Source organism: Cyprinodon tularosa, unplaced genomic scaffold (genome assembly GCF_016077235.1).
Source record: "Cyprinodon tularosa strain WSP-4 unplaced genomic scaffold, ASM1607723v1 ctg977, whole genome shotgun sequence".
Classification (NCBI taxonomy): domain Eukaryota; kingdom Metazoa; phylum Chordata; class Actinopteri; order Cyprinodontiformes; family Cyprinodontidae; genus Cyprinodon; species Cyprinodon tularosa.
Window position 1 is genome coordinate 170,829 of NW_024039759.1, and position 24,608 is coordinate 195,436.

Consider the following 24,608-nt stretch of genomic DNA (forward strand, 5'->3'; position numbering starts at 1 on the left):
AGAACCACTGGATTATCGGTATATAGAGAAGGCTTTGTAGGTAAAGAGGAATAAAGTAAAGCAGGTATAGAGGACCCCCTACAGGATGATAGTTCCAATTTGCACCAAGAGGATAGAGGAGATTTTAACCAGTAGCAAAGTTTATGGATGTGAGCAGCCCAATAGTAAGTTAGAAAATTGGGTAATGCAAGACCCCCACTAAGATTGCATCGCTGCAGTAAAGCTTTACGAACCCTAGGTGGTTTCCCACCCCAGATAAAAGAGCAAATTATCTTATCCAGTGAAACAAAAAAATGTTTTGGCAGAAAAAGAGGAACGGACTGGAATAAAAACAAAAATTTTGGTAAAATGTTCATTTTAACAACATTGATCCTGCCAATTAGTGAAAGGGGGAGGTTACCCCATCTCTGAATATCGGATGTAATCTTTGACATAAGGGGAGTGAAATTAGCAGATGCAAGGCTAGACAGAGAACGTGTCACATTAATACCTAAGTATTTAAACCCTGATGGACTGAATTGAAAAGGTAAATCTGACTGTTGAATATGACATGCTGCCGTGTTAATAGGGAAACACTCACTTTTCGCCAGATTCAATTTATAACCTGAAAAGTTCTCCAAAATACTTAAGACAGCAGGAATAGAAGATGTAGGATCGGTTATATATAATAACAAAGCATCCGCATACAGCGATAATTTATATTCAATTCGATTACGGGTGATTCCTTTAAATAAGGAGGAGGATCTTAATGTAATAGACAAAGGCTCGATAGCAATGGCAAAGAGCAAAGGCGATAAAGGACAACCCTGGCCACACCCACGTCCAAGGGCAAAATAATCAGAATAAGCATCATTGGTATGGACACTGGCCTTAGGGGATGAATAAAGGAGGCGGATCCAAGAAATAAATTTGTCACCAAAACCGAATTTCTTTAAAACCGCAAACAAGTACTCCCACTCCACCCTATCGAATGCCTTTTCGGCATCTAAAGAAATCACAAGTTCAGGAAGTTCAGCCGAATGTTTAGAGTAAATTATATTGAAAAGTGTTCGGGCATTAAAAAACAATTGACGTCCCTTTATAAAACCATTTTGCTCCTCGGATATAATATCAGGAAGCACATTCTCTAAACGGGATGCAATTACTTTAGCCAACACCTTTACATCGGCATTAAGCAGAGATAATGGCCTGTATGAACCACATGAGGTTGGATCCTTGTCCTTCTTAAGAAGGAGAGCAATAGTGGCTTGTGTCAAGGTTGGTGGTAATAATCCATTTTCCAAGGATTCATTGAATACTGATAAAAGCAGCGGTGCCAATTTACCAATAAAAGTTTTGAAAAATTCAATCGGAAACCCGTCGGGGCCTGGGGCTTTGTTAGATTGCATAGCCTTAATTGCATTTGATACTTCTTCAAGGGAGAGTGGGGAGTCCAAATGCACGGCAGTATTAGTGTCAATGACAGGATTCGATAGATTCTGAAGAAATTTATTCATTTCTGTGTGTTTTGTAGGAAATTCAGACCTATATAATGAGGAATAAAATGATTTAAAAATAGCATTGATTTCCAGGGGATCTGTAATAATAGTGTCACACCTGTTTTTAATACTAGGTATCAGACGGGAAGTGGCCTGTCGCCTTAATTGATGTGCCATTAAACGACTTGCCTTGTCGCCATGTTCATAATATGAGCCACGAGTGCGTAACAACAAGCGCTCTGCCTCTTTAGTAGAGATGAGGTCAAATTCTGCTTGCAAATCAACACGATGCTTAAGCAATTCCGGAGAAGGGTTTAGTGCATGTTTTCGATCAAGGTTACTAATCTCAGATGCAAGTACATCAAGCCTAGCATTAATCCTTTTATTAGAAAGAGCAGAATATGAAATAATTTGACCTCTCAGGTAACATTTAAGTGTCTCCCATAACAATGAATAAGAAGAGGAGTCATTACGATTGAAAGATAAGAACTCATCAATAGAGTTTGAAATAAGTTCACAAAATTCTTTGTCTGCCAAAAGAAGAGAATTAAATCTCCAAAGTGGAGGGCTACGTTTATAGGTAGAGAACTGAATATCTAATAATAAAGGTGAGTGATCAGATATTACAATACCTAAATAGTCAGAAGAATTTACACATGAATCAAGCGTACTGTCAATAAAAAAGTTATCAATCCTAGAATATGATTGATGTACCTGAGAGAAGAAAGAAAATTTTTTAACAGAGGGATTGCGAGATCTCCATGGGTCAATGAGACCATTCCGTTTCATAAAATCAGAAAATGTTTTAGACATAGCAGATTGAGTCAGATTGCGAGGATTGGACCGGTCCAGGATCGGGTCAAAAACACAATTTAGATCTCCTCCAAGGATCAGTAGGTGTGTATTCAAAAAGGGGATGTTACTCAGCAATCTATTAGCAAATTCAACATCATCAAAGTTCGGAGCATATACATTTACCAACAAAACCTTTCTTTGCATTAGGGTACCAGCAACCATGAGGTATCTGCCATTCCTATCAGCGTTCCTAACGTCATTCCTAACGTCAGTGGATGAGAACTGAACTTTTTTGTTAATTAAAATGGCTACTCCTCTAGCTTTCGAATTAAAGTTAGAGTGGAAGACTTGGCCCACCCAAGGGCAATGTAATCTAAAGTGATCTTTAGTACGAAGGGTAGTCTCCTGTAAAAATATTAAATCAGAGTTTAAACGTTTCAAATGAGCAAAAACCTTAGATCTCTTAACAGGATTACCCATACCTCTGATATTCCAACTGACAAACCTGAGAGGTGTGCCTGACCCAGCAATGCTGGGATCTATATTGCCATTAACCATTAGAAAAAACAAGAACAAACATGTAAATGTTTGTAGAGAGCCGAGGTGGGACACCCTCCCCTAACAAACTCCCAAACACAAATACACCCAAAGTCCCCATATAACCACAGAACAAAGGAGACAGCAGTGTTTCCCACAAAAACCAAAAGTTGTCCACAGTAGCGTTGAACAACCCGGAGACGACGCAGAAAAAGCAAATATAAAAGTACGAGAGGAAAGAGAAAAAAGAAAAAAAAACTCCCGCCGATTTTGACATTATTTAACAGTGTGCGCGCAATAAAAACACATTAAATTGAAAAAGCTCACATATTGTCTCATCTTGAGGTGAACGTTTCAACAGAACAAGGAAAGCAACCTCCTTAATAACACAAATAACACATAGATCAGATGGCTTTAGACAAGCACGTGAAATACAGATCAACAAATAACAGCTGGCCCTCAGGCTGGTCCAGATAGTTGCAGAAAGCATAAAATAAGGTAGTGCTGATCTGATCTCAGTTACAAAATTATCAAATATGGTATGAACACGTAATATAACAATAAACTAACCTATTCAGTGCATCCAAGCAAAAGACCACCAAATACTGCACAGGTAGAGAAATAAGGTTAGTTAGCACAAACTTCGAGGAATAAAAGAACACAGATCAGAAAACGTATCATAGCTCACTCAGAAATCAAGGATTTGACATAGTCGCTGGCTTTCTCTGCTGAAACGAAGTCCTTCTCAACACCGTTGTATGTGATGCGAAGACGAGCTGGGTGAAACAGACCGTATCGAGCACCGTCAATGCCCCGAAGTTGGCGTCTGACCTCGTTGAATGCAGCCCGAGCCCGGGCTATCTTGGCGGTGTGATCAGGAAAGACTGAGATGGTCAAGTCTCCGACCTTAATCTGCCGGAGCTCTCTGGCGCGGCGCAAAATGTCCACACAGTCACCGTAATAGTGAAGTCTGCACACAATGGCTCGTGGACGATCACCGGGTTTGGGTTTGGGTTGGAGGGTCCGGTGGGACCGATCCACAAGCGGCTCCTTTACCAAACCGAACGCCTCCTTCAGTAAGGCGGATACAGCAGTAGTGGAACAGGTGTCGGGACCCTCCGGTACTCCCACTATCCTGATGTTGTTTCGCCGAGCTCTGGACTCCAGGTCTTCACATTTATTTTCCAGCTTGGCCACGTCGGCTGTGAGGGACTTGATTGTAGTTTTCATCTCGGCGATGTCATCGGAGCACTCAGTGAGTGCATGCTCCATCTCTCCGACCGTATCTTTTAGCTTGGACATGGTAGCATCGGTAGCAGCTTTATCACTCGCCAGCTGTGTCTTGACCGCTTGCAGGTCGAGTTTGATAGTAGACAAAGCATCCCCGAGAGTAGCCTGCAGCTCCTTTTTAAAAATATCTGCGATATCTTTCCTCAGCGCAGCCAGCAACACGAGTTTGAGGGCAGTGGTGTCAAAGTTAGCATGCGTCGAGGCGACCTCTGCAAAAGCGGACGGCTCACCCGAGGCCGCGGTCGCGGCTTGTAGACCCGGCCTTAATTGTGTCTGAATAGTGTTACGACTTTTAGAGTTCTTTCCAGACATCTTGCACAGTCCAGAGTAGGAATTCCCAATAAAAAAGTAGTGCAGAGCAAGCCAGGACAAAATATGTGAGTAAAAAGCGCAAGTGAATTAGAATTTAAATCAAAATCGGCAGGAGCCTCCAAACTCACGTCCTACTCCATTAAAGCTCAGCAGCGCCCCCCGCCAAGCTTGGTTTTTACGACTATTTACATATCACGCTAGCATCGTTCCTCATCTCCTATCGGCAGCCCACAGTACTACAGCTCTCAAGGTGGGAATTACGCAAACAAAGCTCTTTTGATGCCATTTGTTGTTAATAAGCTGAATTTTGTGTTGTAAACAGGTGAAGAGATCTGTGAATTGCAAAGCCGGACATACCGGAAAACCCTTGAAATGAGTCAGCTGAAGCTTATTTGCTCTTTGTTATCAGAGAAGTGAGCCACAGATGAACCGTGCCAAGCCCTACTGTTGAACTAGTACTAGATTTAGTGCGGTTTGGTTGACCCATACTGGTCTATGTCCCTGAAAGGGGGGTCGTTAGGGGCACTGTTGGCCTGGCTGACCCGGCGAGATGTTTTGGTCCCCTGCATGGGTCTGGGGGATGAGATGATAGAGGGAAGGAGTCAACTCTATCGCTGCATTGTAGGTTTTTGAAAGCTGAAACCTGAGTCCACCCCCTCTGTTTAAAGTCGTAGGGAAGCGGCTGTTCCAACCGTCGCATTTCCGAATTCTCCCAGTGGTGCCCGACTTTACACCAGTGAATACAGTGAATGTGTTTGGTCGTTTACCAAGGGGGCGGGACTGTTGTGGCGGAAGGTTCCTAAGCAAGTTTGGTTGTGGCCGGTTTGTCGGAAGCATCTTGCTAACCAGTTAGCAACTTAGTGCTAGCAGGTTCCCAATGGGAAATTCCATTGGGACCAAGTAGCACTAAATTGGTGACTTAGAAACGACGCTATCAAAGAACGCTATGGACAGCGGAAACATGCAAGAGGAGGAGAGTTTAGTGTCGGAGGTCGTGGATGAGTCTCCTCCGTCATCCATTTTTTATTTAGAGGAGGAAAGCGGGGATGAAGACGTTGTGGAAGAGGACGCCAGGGCGGCAGAAGCTTGGTTTGGTGTAGAAGGCTTCCAGCCGTACATGTTTGAGCCCTTGCCTCGCAACGCTGCCAGTTCTGTGAGCTCTACGCCTGCCGAAGACACAGACGTCCATCCCCGTGAACACTGGGACGCAACTCAATGGGAAAGTAAAGGATTCTGATTTCAACCGTTGCGTATATTAGCTGCGACACATGAATCAAGATGCTATGACTGAAAACATTTGATTGACAGAAGACCGTTGATATATGATTGGCCGAATGTAGGTGTTCAGGCTGATGTAGAACTAACTGGCCTGCAGAAGATAACGGAAAAAACACAGATTTTAAGAAAGGATTTTTTTAAATAGAATATTTTCTAACTTTTGGGACAATAGAGAACATTTATATACCGTATTTTCACGACTATAAGGCGCACTTAAACGTCTTTTTTTTTCCTCAAAATGTGCGGTGCGCCCTATGGTGCGGTGCGCCTTATGTGTGTTGTAACTGCGACTTTTGAGACCACCTCATTGAGGAGATGATGAAAGAGTGGCTGAATGTAAGGAGACCAGGTGTTTTTTTTCCACCCCTCACCATCGCTGTTAATATGTAACTCCATGCGTGCCCATCTCACAGCTGATGTGAAAAACATGGGGAAACAAATTAACGCTGTGCTCGCTGTTCAACCGCTCGACATCGGTGTGAACCGGACGCAGCAGGTGCAGCAGAAGCAGCGAGTTTACATGCAAAGTCAATGGTTGACGGGCATATAGGTGCAGCAAAAGGTCCCGCAGCGCATTTTGGTGCAGCAGGTCGGGAGCGTTTAAGCATCTGAAGCGCCGCGCTTCTGCTGCTCGAGATGGAAAAATGGAAGTTTTGCTGCTGGACGCGCCGCATCAACCAATCAGAGAAGCTGATCTGGGAGCTGACAGCGAGACAGACAGCGCTCTGATGACATATGATATTAACGCAAATGGAAAAGGCTGGATGGATGCGTGGCTGAGGCAGGTGTATGTGAGAAGACTAGGTGGTTTTTTCCACGCATCACCATCGCTGCGTGCCCATCTCACAGCCGATGTGAAAAAAAGGTGAATCAAATGAACGCTGTGCTCGCCGTTATCCCGGGGGTCTGACAACGGAGCTTCAACCGCTCGACATCGGTGTGAAGCAGCCGTTCAAAGTAAGGCTGCAAGCGGCGTGGGAGCGATGGATGACAGACAGAGACCACAGTTTCAGGATAAGAAGGCAGCGCCGGGCAGATTACGCCACAGTTTGCGGATGGATTGTAGATGCTTGGACTAACGTGTCTGCTGGCTCTGTTGTTCAAGCTTTCGCAAAAGCCGGCATTATTTATCAGGAGCCGCGCTGCACGGAAAGTGACTCTGACAGCGAAGAAGGGGAAACTGGCATGTCTGATTTAGCGCAGCTGTTTTATTCAGAAACAGAGGATGATGACTTTGATGGGTTTGATTAATACTTTGTAATAAATACATGAATAAAGCACAATCATACTCAGTTTTGCTCCCGCTGTATTTTTCTCCCTGAAAACTTAATTCAACAGCATCCCCGGCGCGTCTCCTCCTCTTCATCGCGGTGGCTGGCAGGTGTTTTTTCATCTAAATAATCTAAATCTTGCAGCTATATTTGCTGTGATCAGTGGGAATAAAGTAGTTTTAATATGTTTTTAATTGAGAAAGTCCACCTGAAAACTTAATAATTGCAGTCAGTTCATCCAGATTATCTATTTCTGTCGGAGGCGCTCAGACCCCCACATACCAGCGGTGCGCTGACAGCAGAAATCTCTTCATCAGCAGCCTCTAGGCTGGGCAGCCTGGGGTTCACCGCGGCTGCTGGCAGGTGTTTTTCATCTAAATAATTTTAGCTGCAGGCACCAGGATACCGGCAATAAAAGCGAACATATTCCGTCAGCAGGTTTCAGGATTTTAAGTTAATTTAGGAGTGATCACAGCGCTGCGTCATCTGCGATGTCTCTGTCTCACGGCCAGCTGCCAGGTTTGATTAATACTTTGTAATAAATACATGAATAAAGCACAGTCATACTCAGTTTTGCCCCCGCTGTATTTTTAAATACGCAGTAGAGGTATTTAAAGGTAGTAGAGGACTTGTACCTGTATATAAAAAACGCGCCCTATAGTCCGGTGCGCCTTATGTGTGTGTTAAATACAGAAATGGGACACATAACTGAGAGTGCGCCTTTTAGTCCGGTGCGCCTTATGGTCGTGAAAATACGGTACATGTTTAAGCCAGAATGATTTGACATTTAAGTATAACTTCCCTATGACTTTAAGGGTGTTTTTTCTCTCTCAATATAAATGGCTTCCTTTCTTGTTTTGATCCACTCTATAAATTTTGGAACTCAACACTATTTCTGATATTTTGAATTGAAAAAGCTTCCTGGATGGGAAGCGAACCATCTTCAAATTTGGAAACAGAGTCCATTGGATTGTTTTTTAACTTTTTTGGACTCACTATGACCTGGATGACTGAGAATCTTCACCAGCATGTTCCATTTACTCTCAACAGTTGTCTCGGTTACCGTGCTCGACACGGTTCCAAAAGGCTGGTGTAAATGGGGCATATAGCTCTAGTTTAAAGGGAATTTAATGCTAAGTAAAAATCTCCATAAAAAAATGAGTCCATGCAGCATCTTAACACATCCCAGAGGTAATTTCTCTAAAAGCTGTTGATCGAGGAAGTTTTTACTTTGAAAACAGAGGGGGGGGGGGGGGGGCGCTCTACCCAGCCGGCTCCAGGAAAGAAGTCCTGAGTTTTAGAGGATTTACAGCACCTGTCAGCATGCTCTCGTTCACAACGCAGGTTCCTTGGAAGAGCACGGCGTCGCAGGGCATCACCATTCCATTGGCTGGGATGGAGATGACATCACCGGGGACAAGCTCCGTCGACATGGCCTGTTCAATATCTGAGATTAACATAGCAAGCAATGAAGGGAACGGAAAGTTCAGCAGAGGGTCCATCTGCAGTGATGAGCAGCGAAAGCTGAAACATGCCTTTATTTCCTCTGCAGACAGACACACGGACCACGCTGTGGGCGGAAACCATGGCATGGAGCATCACATATTGCTGCAAAAAATAATAAGAGCTGCTGCTTTAGAGAAGAGGGAAGATTTATTATATGCTTAGGGACATAAAAGATATCCATCAGGATATCCTCCAACTTTGTGTAGAAAAACTGTTTAATTCAAACCTTTTCAGGTCAGTCTATAGATGGCTCACCTTTCTTATGGTATACAGAGAGGTAGCTATTGATATGACCGACATTAAAACTATGGCTGTAGCGTAGTAGTAGTAGTCCTCAGCAGTCCAAAGAACAACACTGAACAGTTGGAAGATGTAAAAGGGATTCAGAACCTGGAGGGAAACAAAGAAGAAAACTCCATCAATGGTTTTGCTAATAAACCGTATAAACTCGGATGCACGATATTGGGATTTTGGCCGGTATCCGATATGCCGATATTTTAAAACTCATGTAGCCGATAACTGATATCGATACCGATGTTAAAGCTGGACAAAAATAAGTAGTCATTGAAAATAGCAGTTTTGTTATCCATTTCTGACACTTTGAAAAATAATATACTCAAATATATTTTCATATGCTGATATCAAATAGATTTTTAAAAACGCGGTATCGATCTATTTTACTTTTTCTCGTAAAATTTCATCGTTCTGTTACAAACTCTCGTGATATTTTGCAAATTCTTGTGAGATTTTGTTAGTAAAATAGATTGATACCGCGTCAATATATCAACATATAAAAATATGGCAACATTTGGTGAATTTTCGGGGGATTTCGTAGCATAACGATGACATATAGCAATATTTCATTAGTAAAAGAGATTGATATGGTGTTTTTAAATGGCAATATATCAGCATATGAAGATATTGGGATATTTTAATGGATCAATATGTTTTCCCTCGTCTTTAGAAGTTTTTAAGTCTGTAAAAAAGAAGTTTTTGAGGAAGAAGAAGAAGTAGTATTTTTTATTTTTTTTTTAGACTTAAGAAACTCAGAAGCTGATCAAATATCGGGTTAAATATCGGTGGGGTGGCCGATGTTCGATATTCAGTTTTAAGGCCGATACCGATAGGGGGCCGATTATAATCGTGCATCCCTAGTATAAACGCATGTCTTATATTGCCATCTAAAGGACCCAGGCATCATTTTATCGATTTACTGAATATTTATTAAAATGCTGCTTTTATGGCACCGTCCTCAGATTTAAAAGAGATTACTGCATCTGATTATTGCTATAGGATAATCGCAGCATCCGCAGGAAATACGCAACAACAATAATCAGTACGAGTATTTAAACCAGATGTCACGGATTATCGGACCGCGGTCCGGATCTGGACCCACCTGCTGGCTAATCTGGACCCAACCTGATTTAAAACATTTATAAATTACTGCATTTTGTCCAACGACTGTGTGTAATTTCACTTGCGCCTCTTCTCCTGTTAATACGGTAAAGCCCTGGGGAGCGTCCGGCTCCAGGCTGCACGTGATCCAAATGAGCCAATGAGCTGTCAGTCTGGGTTGCTGCTGCTGCTACTTTTAGACACAGCAGGCAAACCTGTGGCAAGCCGGGCGATGGGAAAGAAGGAGAAGACCATGAGAAAAAGAGAGCAGAGAAAGTGTGGACTGCTGGAAGAACTGCGGTGAACTGGTGAAAGAAAAGTGAAATGGCGTGCTCAAAGATGACCCTGCACATTTAGAGGATGTTTGGCTCAACCTGCTGCTGTGAAGCAGGATTCTCCACCATGAACAGAATCAACAATAAATCTGGATCCAGGCTCAAAATGAGCACCTTGATATGTGCTTGAGAATGGCTTAGTCTCCGGTTAAACCCAGGTTTAAAGCCTTGCAGGGCAGCCTAAAGCCCACTGCCAACATTAAGACAGAAAAAAGAAAGAAAAGAACAGTAGCAGAAAAAAAGTCTCTAGATTTGGCGCTAGGAGCTTTTTAGAAATCAAAGTGCTAGAGGGGTCTGAAAAGTGGCTAAATATAGCGACTAAAGCGCTAAGTTGGCAACACTGCTCTTTGCATGGTTTGTTTTCAAATGGTTTGCTGCTGTCTGTTTGGACCTTTCTGAACATGTGCAGCAAATGGACTGATCCAATATGGTGGACACTGAAGGGGGGGGGGCTGAGACACACTGAATATTATCAGCGTTCTGATGGCATTTTAGCCAGAAATCGTAATTATTTTGCACAAATAAGGAATAGTTGCATTACCCATTCAGGTAAAAACGGTTTCATGGGACCCCCAGGAATTTAGGGCCCAAGGCGACTGCCTAGTGTTGCCTAATGGTAAACCCCCCCCCACTGCCAACAGGGAGCGGAAAGAAGTGATCATCTGTCTGAACGGTGAGTTAACTGAGTTCACTATAAAGTTCACAACATAGTCCCCACGCTATATAGTGATGGAGGATGTAGGGGTCATTGTGGACGTTCAGACACAGACACTATCTTTGCTTCAAGCCTAATAGGCTCACCCTTATTCAAGAACATTTTTCCTGAAAGCCAAACCAAGAGGTGAAACAATTTGTAAAAAGAAAATTCATTTAGAAAACTTATCATTTCTGAAAGGCAATTTTTTAAAATTTCAATTTACAAAACATGTTTTTTGCTTGCAATAATAATGGAGCATAATTCACTCTATAGATTTATGGCTCTGGAGCAACCTGAGGTACAATGGGAGTGTGGTGGGGAGAGAACTATGGGATGTTGGGTGTCACACTCACCTCCTTTATGAGAAGCTTGAACAGAGCCGGGACTCTCACAGCGATCTCATTCTCCCCAAAAAACAACCTCCTAAATGGAATTTAAAAGCCTCTTTTTTACTTGTCTTAAAAATAATTGCATGAACAGATATTCTCAGGATCAACAAAGCAAAAAAAACCTAAAATGCAAAGTGGTACCTGTAATCCTGCAGTGTTTTGGTGAGACCACAGCTGTGTTCAGAGTGGATGTGGGCACAGCTCACCTTCACATCCTCCAGGCCTCTAGAGAAGGAGACAGTTTAATCTTCTAACCATTTAGGCACATGTTTAATCACAAAGGTTAAAGGCAAAATACAGTCCCCACTTCTAAACAATAGGCCTTAATTTGCAGGATACACACTATTTACATCCGCTGCTTAAAACTGTTGGAATGAGGACTCAGAGAATGACCTAGTCTGAACCAAACTCTGGGTTTAAAGGCACACTATGCAACATTTTTCAGTTAATTAATGTGTTCCATAACGTTTTGGATGATTAAATGAGTCATTTCAGGTCGAACAAAGGTTTTCTCGGCCGCCCTGGTGGTCTGTGGGGGAAATACCGCACTTGCAATTGCAGGAGCCCTCGGCCCGCACCCACAGGCTCAGAAGAGAGTCTGTCTTGCTTTACGGCGAGAACTGCTACACGCCCCCAGTGAAAGGCATGCTCGTTGCTAGCGCAGTGGCCATATTTGTGCAGTTATCATGGTTAGTTAACATGCTAAATTTTCAAACTCGAATATTGGAACAAAATAGTCACTTACCGCGGTAGACATGGTGATTCGTTGCGTTCGCCTGTCTGCTAAGCTCAAAACAACCGCGCCTGGCTTGACGGAGAAACCAGGAGAACAGCTGAGCATATTTACGACAGTGCACTTTTACTTTCGTCCTCTGGGGGGAGCCTCGCTGGAAAATCAACACCGGTTGCATAGTATACCTTTAAAACTAAGACCAAGTTTGTTGGATTGGCAAGTACGGCAGAGTATTAGGCAGAGTATTGCTCCGCATATCCATCTGGAAACCTTCCGTTGAAGTAATTTTGGGAAGGGGCGAAAATACTGGTTAGCTGATTGGCCTATGTTGGTGATAGACGGGCCAAATAAACCAATCAGATCAACGAAGCATATGACGTACTAACAGAGCGACGACGAAAACACAACCATAAGCCAGGCTACTCTTGCCGAAACCAGTCGGGAGAAGAGCAAAAACATCTTTTCCTCTGAGAAAAGCCTCCAGAGCAGTGTTTTGCTCTTCTTTCAGCGAAGAAATACTCTGTAATTCCCATAAAACTTGCTCGATAGCCACGCTAACGCTAGTTTCATCGGCTGAAGCCGTCATGTTCTTTAGACTGAACTGTCGCGCTTCTCGTTGCGTCACGCCTCAACCCGCCTGAAAGCCAACGCTGATTGGACGTTCGTTTGGTGAACGGCTCCAAATTTTCTTCAACGGAGAGTCTCCAGACTGATCTGCGAGTGAAACCTTGAAAGCTCACGAGATCAGGATGGTCTCACGAGGCTACAGTACTGCTGAGTACTTACTGATATAATTCAAAGTTCTGGATAACATCATTCCAGTAGTATCTGAAGCTGTGGTGTGTGAAGTATCGGATCTATGAGGAGAAAATAAAGCAAATCGGTGGGAAAACATTTCCCCATTTAAAACCCAAAGTCAGACCTCAGAGTTAATAATGAATCGATTTAAGTGAGAACACCAAACCTACCTGAAGCTGTTGTCCATCAGGAGGATGTTCCTCAGAAACAGAGCAGATCTGATGGACGAAGTCTCCGTTTGGAGTTTGGGGTTTCACATCCAGATCGCCAAAGGGTTTCCTCCCAGGAGCCAACATTCTGTGGACTCTGACTCGAAACCACTGCCTGAACTCATCCTTGGAGATCCACCAAAAAACAGGACATTTCTGAACAGTTATTTTCAGCATGAAATCAATGAGACCCAACTTCTATTCTGGGTGTTTAAAAGTCTCAGAAGTAAAAACCACAGATCACCAGAACTTCATTGCATAAGATGTGTTATTTTTGTACCTTGGTTCTGAGGAGCAGGGTGTGCGCGTCCCTCACAGACGTGCGAGTGCACGTTCCCTTGACGCCCCACTCTGGAAGCCAGTAGAGCAGCAGCAGGAGGAGACCACCAGAGCAAACAGCGCCCACGCCAACCAGGAGCATCTTCCACAGACAGGGTCGGTACCCACGGACCTCCTGCATAGCCACATGTTTCTGTTAAAACACTTAAAGCCCAAATACACAGAAGACTCCATTTGAATTGACCATCAAAAAAGATCATGTGTTTGGACTGACCAAACACACAACCCTTAAACACCAAAATACTTCATCAACCCAGGAGAATGATAACCTGACTCCGCCAGATGGTTTTGCTCCGCATATTCATCTGGAAACCTTCCGTTGAAGTAATTTTGGGAAGGGGCGAAAATACTGGTTAGCTGATTGGCCTATGTTGGTGATAGACGGGCCAAATAAACCAATCAGATCAACGAAGCATATGACGTACTAAGAGAGCGACGACGAAGAGGAGCCAATTGATAGATCAAACTCTTGCCGAAACCAGTCGGGAGAAGAGCAAAAACATCTTTTCCTCTGAGAAAAGCCTCCAGAGCAGTGTTTTGCTCTTCTTTCAGTGAAGAAATACTCTGTAATTCCGATAAAACCTGCTCGATAGCCACGCTAACGCTAGTTTCATCGGCTGAAGCCGCCATGTTCTTTAGACTGAACTGTCGCGCTTCTCGTTGCGTCACACCTCAACCCGCCTCAAAGCCAACGCTGATTGGACGTTCGTTTGGTGAACGGCTCCAAATTTTCTTCAACGGAGAGTCTCCAGACTGATCTGTGAGTGAAACCTTGAAAGCTCGCGAGATCAGGATGGTCTCACCAGGCTAGGAGAATTAAAGGTGGGTCTTTGATTTGTACCCGACTTGGAATGTGCTTGAGAGGATGGACCTCCATCTCGCTTGAAACATCAGTGCTCCAACTACAGATTGCTTTAGCGAAAGTCCAGTCTCCTCCAATTTAAGCCTGCTTTGGTTGCCATAACCCGACAACTAATGCCCCATTTCCACTAGTCCTCTGTAATCGATCCATGCCGAGTTCAGACCAAGCTTGGATCAAAAAAAAGTTTAAAAGTTACAATTGAATTGAAAAAGCTTCCTGGATGGAAGAGAAACGTCTTCAAACTTGGAAACAAAGTCCGGTGGATTGTTTTCTAACTTTTTTAGAATGACTCTGACCTGGATGACTGAGAATCTTCACCAGCGTACGTGACAAGCTTGGTTCTTATGCCCATTTACACATCACAGTAGCACAGTTCGCCTCCTATCTGCGGTCCGCAATACTACAGCTCTCAGGCCGGGAATTACGCAAACAGAAACGGCGGCATCCATAACATGGATGAACAGGAACTTATGTTTGGTTATATTAGTGATATTTCGTTGTTTGCGGAATGTCTGGTGAAGAAGGCATCCTTGCACCATGTTCTTTTGATGCCACTTATTGTTAATAGGCTAAGAAGAAGTACGTGTTGTGAGCATGTGAAGAGATCTGTGAATTACAAAGCCGGACAGGCCAGAAAACATGTCAGTCAGCTGACTGTAAATAGGAGATGTTCCAAAAAAGTTAAATCAATCCAACGACCAACCCGTCCGTGGAGGATCAGGAATCAGAAAGGTTGAATAAGTCTTTTTTTCACTTTTCCCCGATGTATTCCAGCATCCAGCTGCCATGCACGTGGGCATTGTCAGTTTCACTATAGCTCTGGTGAATTTCAATGGTGAAGTCCTCTGGAAATCTTCAATAATTGTTGTTGATTGCAGATGTGTCTAGTAGTTCCCATTGATTTAGCTTGGAAAGCGGGGAGAATGGCGCTAGGCTTACCGCACCGTGACGTCACTGCTGGAAGATGGCAGGAGGGAGGGGCTACTATATTTGGACAAAAATGGCCGCTCCCAGACTTTGACTAACGCTTAATTCATTAAATCACCGTAAAAGTTTTAGGTATAAATAATGATTCATTGATCATTCCTTGCTGACCAAGTTCTCTTTTAACAATAGATGGTAAATAGAGGGGGCAGCGATGCACTAATGAATCAAAGGACACATAAATGATCCAATGCAAGAAAAAAACACTAATATCTGCCCAAAATATCGATCTGCTCCTGTATTGGTCTACCTCCGGCAGTAATCAGCAGTGTTGTAGTACTCGAGATCGGTCTTGTCTCGGTCTCGGGCGCTGAGGACTCGACATTTTATTTCAAGACCGGTCAAGACCACAACTGTGGAAATAACGCTAATCATCAGAATATTATCAGTTTCTTTAAGATCCTTCTTTTTATTGGATGCTTGGTCACAAGTGGTTGTCTGAGAACGGGATAAGATGTTGTCCAAATCATCGGTTATAAAATTCGGCTATTTAAATCACAAAGAATATATTTGTAAAGCAACATTGAGAAAAAAGCATACAGCACAATGTAAGTTCTGCAGTGCTTCACTATCAGAGACGGTAGGGACTACGTCCAACTTTTATCGACATGTTGTGACAGTATGTTATGAGACTGACAAGCTGTGAAAATATTTAGCACTTCTGCCTTTTCTCCATGTTCCCAGTGCTAACTAGAGAAATACACCGCTTGGTCAAAAACAAACCATCTGATTCAGCAACAGGGTCTTAGAACTGACAGTCAGGCTTCTGTGCTCTTTGTATTTCAGTGGGGTTTGTATTTCTGCAGATGTCAGTAGCTCAGGGAGGAAGTGAAGGAGATCAATTATTTTTTTTAAACAAATTATCTGTCTCAATATATTTTCACAACTTGGTGACAGATATAGATTTATTTAAGAAAAGTTATATAGTATAGCTTTAATCTGTATATGAGAGAGAAACAAGAGAAATTATTGGCATTTTTTCAGTTTTACACATTTGCACATTGTTTTGAAATAGCACATTTAAAAACAACATAAATGTTTGTACTGTTCATGAAAGGCAGAGAAAATACTATTTTGATCGACTTTGATTAATTGTTAGAAATTCTGCGATTACTACACAGAAGTACTAAATAAAGATGTTTTTGTTTATTCCAGTTCTGTGTGTTAAATATCTAGGTGTTTTTATGTGAATGTGGGTCTTTTACATCAATTTTAGTGATTTTGATCATGTTTTACATTTTATTGTCACATACTGGCGCTGGTCTTGGTCTTGACTCGGTCTCAGACCCTGAAAGTCTCGATCTTGTCTTGGTCTCGGGTTAGGTGGTCTTGACCACAACACTGGTAATCAGACTAGTGACCATAAAATTTAGGTTCGCTCCAGCAGTGGAACCACATAGCATGGGCTAAATCACGTTAGCTAAATCATGTGAGGAAAAGCTAAAGCTGAAGGATGTAAGCTTCATTTAAGGAACGTTTAACTGTCCAACTCTAATTTAAGCCTCAAAGGTAAAAAACATGGAATATTTTCTTAACTAGAAGTAAAGGCACAAATAGAAAGATGTTATTACCATCTCATCCTCCAAGCCCTGGTTGATCAGTTTGACGTCGTCTCTTGTCCTCATTTTCATCCGTCTAACAACTGCAATGAAAACAAAAAGATATAATTAAGTTTAATCTGTCTGGTCGTTAGAAGGATATAACCCTTTATCAAGAGAATACGATGGGAAAAGACTTGGATAACTCAAGAGGAAACAGGACAAGGAAGAAAACAGAAATAAATTACAGCAATCAGAAGGCTTGATCAATGACAAGGAAAGGTGCAAACAACTGACAAAACAAGAGCTCACAAGTGATGTTGCTTCTCTTTAGATCTTAATCCTAGATATTGCTAGAAATCTCCCCGTTGTGTGATAAATGTATGACAGATGAAGCGTCTCTACTTCACAGCTACTGCCTTTGCCCTAAGATTTCACCATTCTGGGTCCAGATATTTAAATTAATATCAGAGATGCTGGAGACTTCCAACGTTGGTGTTGCTGGGCATGTCAGAAAAGTTTAATTCACTCCCAGTATCCAAACAAAAATTCCCATAATACATGTTAATTACAGATAAAATAAAATACTCTTACAATTTTGGAAGAAAAGGGAGACCCCTACTGTCAAAATGTGTCTAGACTAAATGATCCAACCTTTTCACCTAGTGTGGAGGCCAAGTTAATGTAGAAAATATTCAGTTATTGTAAAAACGTATTTGTTTAATTAATAATTTAATAAGTGAATTTGTTGAGGTTTAGGAAGCATTATTATATTGCATGTAGTTAAATTCATAACGTTTTGTGAATAAGTGTTTTATTTTAAGTTTGTATGCCTTAAAATTTTTATTGGCCATTTTGGGAAATTTTAAAACCCAAATGAAGGCGCCCCCCCGGGGCTTTTAAGGGGAAAAAAAGGGAGCGGGAAAAAAAAAGGCCGGGGGCCCCTGCAAAGTGGAATCGGGGGTTCCGCCAACCACCAGGGGTTTTTTTAAACCCGGGAAGTTTGTTTGGAGGTTTTTTTTTAAGTTTTTTTTTGGGGGGAACTGCTCATGAAAGGGATAACACAAAAAACTGTGGAAAAAATCTTTTTTTTTTTAACATTTTTTACATCGGCGCTGTAAAATTTTTTTTTTGTTTTTCCTCCTAAAACGCAGGGAGTGAAATAAAAGCAAAATTTAAACCTTTTTGGCATCACTTTCGTTGAAAAACCCCTCTGGGGAAATTAAATTTTCCCCGGGGGAAAAGGGTTTTTCCCAAGCAGCAAAAAAGGGAAAATAAAAATCTGGAAGAAACGTGATTTAGTGGAAATATTTAACAAGAAAATGCTGAGCCCTTAGGGGAAATTTTAAGCGCTTTTTCTAAAATGACCCACATGTTTTTTCCGGATGAACAAAAGGAATTTTTTCTGCTTTTTGTTTATTTAGAAAATTTAAGCCCCCCAATAATGCTAAAAAGGGGAAGATACGGGTGGCTTAAATTTTTTGGAAGATAGAGCAATAAAAGTCAAAACCAAAAAAGCTTTGGAAGAAAATTTTGAAAAAGCGTGAAAAGGGTTTTTACAAGAGCCAAGTTGGAAAAGTTAACTTTACAGTAAATCGGGTGCACGGCTGATAGAAAATGAAGATAAACCCAGCTTAACTGAAGCAAACCAGTTAATAAGATTTTAAAAACTGTTTGGAAAATTTTTGGGGTTTGAACACAAATGAACCCAGTTTTCCCAAAAGAAATCAGAAAAGATTTAAAATTAGATCAAGAAAACGGTTTGAACCTAAGGTGTTTCCCTTTCAAGGCGTTTGCGAGACAGCTTTGATTTGGTTGAGGAAATGGCTAAATGCCACACAGGGGCAAAAAAGGGCAACGATGAAAATTAAATTTTAAATTCGATAGTGTATCAATACATTTTTTGTCAAAAAACAAGCCCATAAGAGCTTTTTTTAAAACAAGGTTCTTGTGGGGTTATCTTTCGGGACCCTCCCCGAATGAAAGCAATTTGGGAAACCCGAGCTAAGCTTTTGGGGTTTTCGGGGCATCTTTTTTGAAAAAAAAAAAAACGCTTACGGGAAAAAAAGGGAGGGGCTAAACCAAGGCGGAAAAGGAGGAGCAAGAAAAACAAACAGCTTAGCAAAAATGGGCAAAAAATAAAAGATCCTGTCAGAAAAATGATGGACGGGGCATCTAAGGCATGGGGGGGTTCCATGGCACCCAAAATACCCAGGTTTTTCACCCAAAAAACCAAAGGGAAAATTGAACCCCCTTCGTGGCATCGCACGGGAGCTGAAAGTTTTTTTTGCTCAGCGGGCAGTAAAATAGTCCCCTTTGCCAACGCAGGGGGAGACAAAATAAAGGAACAATAACATTGTTCAAAACATGCATCAAAACCACATGTTTTAAAAACCTCTCAGCACGCAGCTACCCAATGCTCTGCAAAAATGTATCGAATTTGCTAACAAAGCACAAATTTGGGGCCAAAAGCATTCCCCCCCTCAAACTTTTCCTTTTTTTCCCAGGAGACCCTTTAAATTTGGGCAGTCATTCGGCATTTGAACAGGGGGGTGGGGGGATAAAACAAAAAGGGCGACAAAGCCCCGGGGCTTTCCCCAGGGGGAACATAAAACAAAGGGGAAAAGCCACAAATTTAAATAAAATTTGTTTTCCCAAAAGGAACCAAAGCATGGATATAATGAAGCAAAAAAGATTTTTGAAAGAGAAATTTTGGAAACAGCTACAAAGTTTCTGTAGCTTATATTAAAAAAGGCTCTTGGATGGCCTAAAATTTAAAATTTCTGACGAGGGAGAGGCTCTTCCATCCCTTTCGGACTCAAATCTCAGGGGTTTGCCCAAAATGCAAGGGAAAGACTAAGTACATGGAGGAGTTGGATAACACACCCAAACCCTGCTGCCATCAGTGCCAAGCCCCCATACAAAATGAGAGAAAAAAGGGAAACCCACAGGCTTGTAGAATCTTGGACAAAAAAAAACGCAGAGTCAATTTTTGCCGATCTGGGGATTTTGTCAAAAAACGGGCCAAAAAAATTTTTTAACATCCCCGTTTGGTGTTTTAAAAAGGACAGCCCCTTTAAAGCTTCAAAAAAAAGGGCCCAAGTGGTAGGGGTTGCAAAAAAAAAGGGGCATAAAAAAGGTTTTCACTACAGCTGAAACCCTTTTACCACTTCCCGGGATACACCCCCAACCCAAAAGAAAAAGGTCAAGGGAAAAATAAACCAATGTGCTTTTTTTCCAAGCCTTGTCTCTTCTTCTTTTGGCGAGGACCACTCAGGAACAATGCAAGAATATGAGGAAATCACTTCCCACAAGGAAAAAAATTGATTTCTTGCGAACTAAAGGTTTGGGTGTTTCAGCTCCCTTTAAAAAAGGGGACAAAAGAAAAAATTTGGGTGCAAAGAAAAGGCCACTGTCGGGTTTGTGCACAATAATCACCCCCACAGTCCCAAAACCATAAAAAAAAGGTTTCCCCGGTATTGGTTAACAACAAGCATGGCCTGTTTTTGGGAACGGATACAGAGGAACAACCGACAGAGTCATTGGGGAAATGGATTTGGGGGGAAATTGAGTCCCCCCATTTAGGGGACAAGAGAAACCAAAAACACACTTTGGCGATAGTTCCATCAAAGTAAAATCAAAAAAGGGGTAAAAAAGGTTTGACATAAAACATATGTTTTTCGGGTTCCAGGCAGTACAGCTTTTTTTTTGGCGAAGAGCAAAATTAAGGATTTAAACCCTTTTCAGGCGGGAAAAACGAACATTTTGCAAAAAAACCAATGGGGGGGAAGAAAACATCGTCAAACCCCAAATTTTTTTTCTTTTTTGGAAATAAGGGCAGTTTTAAACAGAAAAATTTTTTTTTTGAGTTTCCAAAATTTTTAACAGCCCACAGAAACATTCCTCTTTTTGCCATAAAAACCCTTCACAAGTTTATGTGAACAGGTGGCCCTCCCTTCAGCGGGTTGTCAATCCCCCTAAAAATTAAAGCAAAGGGTTAGTTTTCCCTGATGGGGTGCAAAAACGCCCCCTAAACTACCCGAACCTTGGCAGGTTTTGCAAGTAAAAAATGGGGTCCAAAACGCCGGGGAGAACGAGGTTTGGGGTTGGCCCAAACCGGGCGAACCCCCCCCAAGGGAAACAAATTTCACAAAAGTGCAACCCAAGGGGGGATTCAAGTTTCAGCAAAATTCGCATATCATAAGCACTTTGGGGGGATAAACCCTGGAGTCAACATTTTAAAAAAGTAAATTTTCCTGGTTTTGTAAAGGAAACGAGAAAGAAGAAATGTCAAGGGAGGTTTAATTTTAGGGAGATTACGACACAGCAGCTCCCAAATCGTGGATGGACATTCCCGGATCTTTTTCCATTACGGAAAAAACATATTAAATGCCCAACAACCAAAAGTGGCGAGAAAACGTCCCCTTAAAAACCTAAACGGAAATTGGAGAAGAAACCCTTCTTTCCCAAACACTAAATCCCAAAAGGTTTCATGAGAAAACATTATAAAAAAAAGGGTTTTAACAGTAAAGGGTTCCCGAAAAAAGGGCCCTTAAATCTTGACAAAGGGAAAGGGTTTTTGGTACCTGCCACACCCGGGATTTTTAAAACCTAAGAAACAAGACTTAGATTTGGTCCCTTTGACTGTGGGGGCACCCAAACAAAGGTACTTTTTTAAATAACCAATTATTACCCCAGGACCAAATCTTACAATTACCCTTTTTTGGGATGATTAAAAAGTTTTCGGGGCAAGAAGAGGGGGCCATTATGGCAGTTTGGTGGAAAGCAATTTTCACCAAGTAAGGGTGCCTAAATAAATTATTTTTGACCTTCCCCTTTTCTGTGGGGGGAATCTGGCACTTTTCTCGGGAAATGTGGATTACAAGATGGGGGGTTCACATTTTTGGTGCAACCTTCATCACCAACCTGTGCCAATTTCGCCTCCCGTAAATGTCAGAAGAAAAACCAAGACCGGGCCCCAAAAAGCAAGCAGTTAACCCCGGGGCTAAAACAACTTCATGTAATGATTTTTTAAAAAAGTCCGGTGAGTTCAAAAAGAATGAAGCCACCATTTGTAAAACCCCCCCTCTAAAGAGCAGTATGAAATTAGAGGGGATTCAGACTTACAAAAGGGTTTAAAAATTTGCAAGCAGTGCTGTCGGCAAATCCCCAGAAGAGGAAAAAGGACATCAGAATTTAAAAAAAATTGGGACTGGACCGGGAAATATGCTACCCATAGAGAGGGGCTTTGGGAGCCACTGGTGTATTCATCGGACGTTTCCCGGTTCAAGATCATAATGACAGACAAGGCTGCCACTCGGGGGAACCCCTTTCCAAACGTGATTTCCGTCTATACCCTTTGGGGAAATCCTGTCCCCCAGTCTTTCTTAAAGGGCAAGAAGATTCGCAAGAGTTTTGGGGGGCGGAAGTTTGGGGGGGGATGCCATCAACCTGAAGATTTGGGCTCATAAGGGCTAGATGGGGGCCCCCACTCCACCTGCTGAGAACTTTAAAGGGGTTCCAAAGGGATGTTTTAAAAAACTCAGGTTTTGGACTGTCGGAACAACCACTGCACCCATTTTGCTGATCCAGCGAAGAGGGCTATGGTACATTAGCTATTTGCGCAGAAGAATATCAGAACGAAGCCCCATTGTGCATTCAGCTGGGGAAAGCAAGATTTGGGCCTCACAAAAGGGCCTGAAAAGGGTTTCCCCGTATGGAAACCTTACTGCAGAAAACCAGGGGCAGCCCCGAAATGGAAAATTTTTTTAACATCAGAACTGAAAATTTTCCACTCCACCCAACTGTGTTTTGGTCAGATAGTACCACGGGTTGCTTGAAATATATCAATAACCAAACTAGTGGGGTTCGCGCAGGGTTTGGGTTTTGCTAACCGTGGGGATGCCATCCTAAAAGGTTCCGATCCCCCAGCAATGGAGGTATAAACAACACCTAAATTAAATTTCCCGCTGACTTTTCTTTCCGGGGGTCCAAGGCAGAAAGTTTTCATTCCCACCACAAAGGGGTTACAGGGGCCGGACTTTCTTTTGAAACAATGGACGAAGGGGCCAAGATATGCATACCAGGGAGATCGACTATACAAGACCCAGAGGTGAAAAATTTACACTGATTTTTTGCTCACACTTTTGAGGAATAAAAAAGATGTAGGGGGAGGAATTCCGGGCATTTACTTCTCATCCGGGTTTCGACAAAAAAAGGGCGTTCGCAGGGATCTTAAAGTTAAGGGGTATTTGCGGGAACGTGTCGAAAAAGGGAAAAAAGCTAATTTCTATTAAAACCCAATCAATGTTAAAAAGGGAAAATAAAGGGTTTCAAAGAAAGTCATTTTTAAAGCGAACATCAAAAAACTAACTATGGAGAACCTTGCAAAGGCTGAAAAAAGAATTGTTTGCTATTGCCAAGCCCAAGGGGTTTTTCCCCAAGGGGATCACTCACTTTTTTAAGGGTCAGGGAGTGAAGAACAAATTCTCTTTTTAACTGAAAACCAGTACTTGAAAAAGGCATTTTCAGGGGTTTGGGGGAAAGACTTAGGAAAGCTGCACTCCCCCGGGGGAGTCAAAAACGCCCGCAATCCAAAATAAGGAATTTTTACAAAGTCGTAAACTTATCCCAAGAAATTCATGAGAACTTTGGGACATTTTGGGTCGGAAAACATGTAATCTCAAAGTTTTAGAACTAAAATTTTGGGTTTTCCCGGGCCAACCCCTGGGAGTAAGACAGAAAACTCTCAAGTGTAAATTTTCGTCCCACAGGCGATGGGGTTTTCAGGGGAAAGGGAACAAAAGGGGTACCTTCCCCCAAACAGAGTTCTTCCCCGAAAACCCACCCTTTACTAACTCTGGGGTAGATTACTTTATTTTTCCATTTTAAAGGGGTTTGACGTGGACAAGGGGTAATGAAAAAAGGGACGGCCCTCCCTTTTTTCCTGTCTAACTAAATCCCTGCAGTACAAATTGGGAAAAAAAGCCTTTATTGGACAAAAGATTCCTTTAAATTCCCCGGCCCTTGTTCCCCTTTATTGCTAGACCCGGGCAAGTAAAATCCCCTTTGTTCGATAAAGGAACAATTTCATTTTTTGGGGAGGGGCGTGAACTTAAGAAAACCATTTTAATTTAATGGGAAAGGTCCAAAATTGAAGGCCACCTTCAACAGCAAGGGATTCAATGGGTGTTTAAAACCTTTCCCCCTGGGTCCCTCAAGGGGTGTCTGGGGGGAGATTAATAAAGTCCGGGAAGAAAGGGTCTTAAAAGCACCCCCCCCCCAAAAACTACAGACACTGGGCCCAAGGGGGGGCCTGCCTACACTTTTATGTGAGGCAGAACATTATTAATGGGCGGCCCCAATTTAAACCCAAGGTGGGCCAGGGGATCCAAACGATTTTTGGGGGTACCACCCCCTAATCCTATTGCTTCTGAAAAAAACCAACCATCCCCTTTCTCCTTTGGGCTGTTTTTAAAAAAGCATATTTTCTACCAAGAGGAGATGGAAGCAAGTACAAAAATATTCAGAAATATTTTGGAAACGTTGGAAAAAGAGAAATTTGCCATTGCTTCAGGAAAGGCAAAAAAAGGACCCTCCATCCGCAACTTTGCAGTTGGAGACTCGTGCTTAAATTTTTGATGACACAGCCCCCACGCCAAAATTTTTGGGTCACAAGGGGAAAGTAACCCAAACCCTCTCAGAAAAAACAGGACTGGGGCGTCAAGTGAAGATCAAAACCAAGACAAGGGACAATGGGCAACCCCCTAAAAAAGATTTTTTCTTTAAAAGGAATCAGGGGAAGCAATCATTTGGGGAAGACTAATAAGTTCGTTTTTATATTTTTATGTTGTTCATTTAAG

General features: G+C 42.3%; 1 protein-coding gene across 3 annotated transcripts in view; it reads right to left on the bottom strand.

The window, feature by feature from the left end:
* The window catches only part of LOC119777016 (probable cation-transporting ATPase 13A3), a 66,737-nt gene that overhangs the window by 33,591 nt on the left and 8,538 nt on the right, over nucleotides 1-24,608 (bottom strand). For 2 of the 3 annotated variants that reach the window (XM_038275749.1, XM_038275748.1), the window contains exons 2-10: nucleotides 16,780-16,850; nucleotides 13,304-13,477; nucleotides 12,985-13,149; nucleotides 12,803-12,873; nucleotides 11,425-11,508; nucleotides 11,248-11,317; nucleotides 8,723-8,857; nucleotides 8,497-8,569; nucleotides 8,277-8,408 (exon numbers count right to left, since the gene is read on the bottom strand). In XM_038275749.1, coding sequence (XP_038131677.1) covers nucleotides 8,277-8,408; nucleotides 8,497-8,569; nucleotides 8,723-8,857; nucleotides 11,248-11,317; nucleotides 11,425-11,508; nucleotides 12,803-12,873; nucleotides 12,985-13,149; nucleotides 13,304-13,477; nucleotides 16,780-16,839 — 964 coding nt within the window. In that variant the 5' untranslated portion in view covers nucleotides 16,840-16,850. Of the gene's footprint in view, nucleotides 1-8,276; nucleotides 8,409-8,496; nucleotides 8,570-8,722; nucleotides 8,858-11,247; nucleotides 11,318-11,424; nucleotides 11,509-12,802; nucleotides 12,874-12,984; nucleotides 13,150-13,303; nucleotides 13,478-16,779; nucleotides 16,851-24,608 lie in introns of those variants that run through there. The other variant, XM_038275750.1, reaches the window with a different exon arrangement.